This window comes from Phoca vitulina, unplaced genomic scaffold (assembly GCF_004348235.1).
Source record: "Phoca vitulina isolate PV1807 unplaced genomic scaffold, GSC_HSeal_1.0 scaffold7, whole genome shotgun sequence".
In the NCBI taxonomy this organism is placed as follows: Eukaryota; Metazoa; Chordata; class Mammalia; order Carnivora; family Phocidae; genus Phoca; species Phoca vitulina.
The window spans coordinates 19,444,592-19,447,646 of record NW_022589710.1 but is presented as its reverse complement, the minus strand read 5'-3'; the positions used below and the strand labels follow the sequence as shown (position 1 = coordinate 19,447,646).

General features: G+C 44.0%; 1 protein-coding gene across 1 annotated transcript; it reads left to right on the top strand.

Moving 5' to 3' along the window:
* FSCB (fibrous sheath CABYR binding protein) lies at positions 1–2,453 on the top strand. The gene is made up of 2 exons (XM_032404598.1): positions 1–1,992; positions 2,083–2,453. Exons 1-2 carry the CDS (start codon positions 1–3, stop codon positions 2,389–2,391), a joined length of 2,301 nt encoding a protein of 766 aa, XP_032260489.1. The 3' UTR covers positions 2,392–2,453.
* Positions 2,454–3,055: the final 602 nt, after the last annotated feature.

Here is a 3,055-nt window from a genome sequence, read left to right as displayed (position 1 = left end):
ATGGAAGAAGGTGATGAACCTGATCAGCCTATCTCAGCAGGGAGACAAGAAATTCGAAAGAGAAGACGACCCAGCCAACCAATGGTAGACAAATCCCAGCAGACTGAAGTGACAGAGAAAAAGAAACACTTGCCTATATCACAATCATCTGGCCCTAAAGCTACCCTTAGTATTGGTAATATTCCTGGAAGCAAAGTCAACTATGAGTCTCTCAGAGTATCTTCTCAACTTCAGCAAACTTGGACAAAGAGAAAACGTGTACAGGATATGACTGATAAATCTCTGCAAACAGACGCTACTGTAGAAGAGAAAAAAGAAGAAATCATGTCAATTAGTGAAACAGTGATACCTGAAGAAAAGCCAGCTGCTGTTGGAGAAGCAGTCCCTGACTTTCCAGAGGGTGCTCAGGAAGTAGAAATTCCACCAAGCAGACATTCAGTTCAATTCAAAATAGACAGATCTCAGCAGACTAGTTGTACTGGAGACTGGACAATGATGAACATTCCTCAAAAAGAAAAAGTGGACAAGGAACAGCAGACGTACTTTAGTGAAACAGAAATAATGGTTATTGGCAGGCCAGATAGCTCTTTTTCAAAGTCAAATGAAGTTGTGCAGAAACGTAAATCCTCAGGGAAGTTTTTCATTAGTGAACATACTGAATTGCAACCCTCAACAAGTAAAGATGAAGCAATTGGGCAGATACATAGCAGATTTATATTTGGTCAACAAAGCAAAAAAGGTTCTTTGGAATTTTCAGAAGATGAGCAGTATGTTCTAGGTGAAGTACAGCCTCCCACTGCAGAAGAGATCTCTGCTGAAGTGCAACCTCTGCCAGCTGAGGAGACTACTACAGAAAACTCCCCAACTGAACTTCAGCCTCCACCAATTGAAGAGGCTCCTGCAGAAGAGGCCCCTGCTAAAGTAGAGCCCACACTGGGTGAAGAGGCTCTTTCAGAAGGGCCTCCTGATGAAGTTCAGTCTCCAAAAGTTGAAGAAGCTTCTATTGAAGTACAGCTTTCCCCAGCTGAGGAGACTCCTGCAGAAGAGGCCCCTGCTAAAGTAGAGTCTATCCCTGCTGAAAAGGCTTTTTCAGAAGAGGTTTATGCTGAAGTTCAGCCTCTATCAGCTGAAGAGCCTCCTACACAAGAGGCCCCAGAACTTCAGCTTTCACCAGCTGTGGAGGCCCCTGCAGAAGAGGCCCCAGTTGAAGTTCAGTCTTCACCAGCTGAGGAGGCCTTCTCTGAAGAGGCCCCAGCTGAAGTTCAGCCTCCACTAGCTGAAGAGACCCCTGCAGAAGAGGCCCCAGCTGAAGTTCAGCCTCCACCAGCTGAGACATCTCCTGAAGTTCAGTCTCCACCAGCTGAGGAGGCCCCTGCAGAAGAGGCCCCAACTGAAGTTCAGCCTCTACCAGCTGAGACATCTCCTGAAGTTCAGTCTCCACCAGCTGAGGAGACCCCAGCAGAAGAGGTCCCAACTGAAGTTCAGCTTCCACCAGCTGAGACATCTCCTGAAGTTCAGTCTTTACCAGCTGAGGAGGCTCCTGCAGAAGAGGCCCAAGGTGAAGTTTGGTCTCCACCAGCTGATGAGGGCCCTGAAGAAGAGGCTCCAGATGAAATTTGGTCTTTACCAGCTGAGGAGGCTCCTGCAGAAAAGGCTCCAGATGAAATACAGTTTCCACCAGCTGAGGAGGCTCCTGCAGAAGAGGCTCCAGATGAAGTACAGTTTCCACCAGCTGAGGAGGCTCCTGCAGAAGAGGCCCCAGATGAAGTTTGGTATCTACCAGCTGAGGCAGGCCCTGCAGAAGAGGCCTCGGCTGAAATTTTGTCTCCACCGGCTGAGGAGGCCTCAGCTGAAATTTGGTCTTCACCAGCGGAGGAGTTCCCTGAAGAAGATACCCCAGCTGAAGTTTGGTCTGCACCAGCTGAGGACACCTCAGCTGAAATTTGGTCTCCACCAGCAGAGGAGGTCCCTAAAGAAGATACCCCAGCTGAAGTTTGGTCTGCACCAGCTGGAGGAGTCCTCATTGAACTTCATCCATCAGATGAAGAAACTACTTTAGAAATGGTCCCTGTTGACAAATAGTTTCCGGCAGCTGAAGAGGACTTTATTACACAAATCTCTATAGAAGATGTCCTTGCTAAAGTTCAGCCTCCACCATCTGAACACATTGCTGTAAATGAGGCTTTGGTAGACCATATGTCTACTGAATATCAATCTCTCCAGACAACAGATGTCCCAGTGGTAAAATTAGAATCACTGGTTTTGGAAGATCAGCAAAAACTTGAAGAGCCTTTAGAACTGGATCCTGCCCCTGAAGATTTGTCTAATATCAAGAAAGAACAGGTCCCGGCCTTCGAAGTGGAGGGTGTCTTTCATATAGAAATAAAATAGAGGCCTCTTCCTCAGCTGTAATCAGGTCTTAAAGTTAGCAATCAGAAGCTAGGGGACATAAACACGCTAGAAAAGTGTAGGCATTTGGAAGTAGCTTTGTGAATAGGGAGATAAAAGGAAACCCCAAGACGTGGACCACTGGTTGGAAAATGAACAATAAAAACTAGTGGTTTAAAATTACTGTGTTATTTTCATTCAAATCTAGCATATATAAAATACCCATTTGGAAACAAAGTAAGTTGTTGATTGAAATAATTACTTAAAATATCCTTTCTATAATAAACCCTGTTGAAAATGGTAAAATACACTCTATAGCTATATTTACTTTTCACTACATGTAGCTTGTAGTGGAAAAGGCAGTTTTTTTGCTGCAGTTCTCTCATCTAAATTCCTTGAGTTCTAGTCATATAGCTAAAGGTATGTGTTTTTTTTCTCCTTATTATAATACATAATATCTCTAATTCTCTTTATATTTGATTCCTTCTGAGGCCAGCATTTCTTTCCTGTTTTCATCCCTATCTTCTTGCATGTTTTACATTTCCATATCTGGATAGGGAAACTTAATTCCTTTGTAAAAATCTTCTTTTTAATGAAGATAGCCTGGATAAAGTATTTTAAAAGGTGTGTAAACATAAAGAAAAGTACACTTAGATGGCCTTGAGGG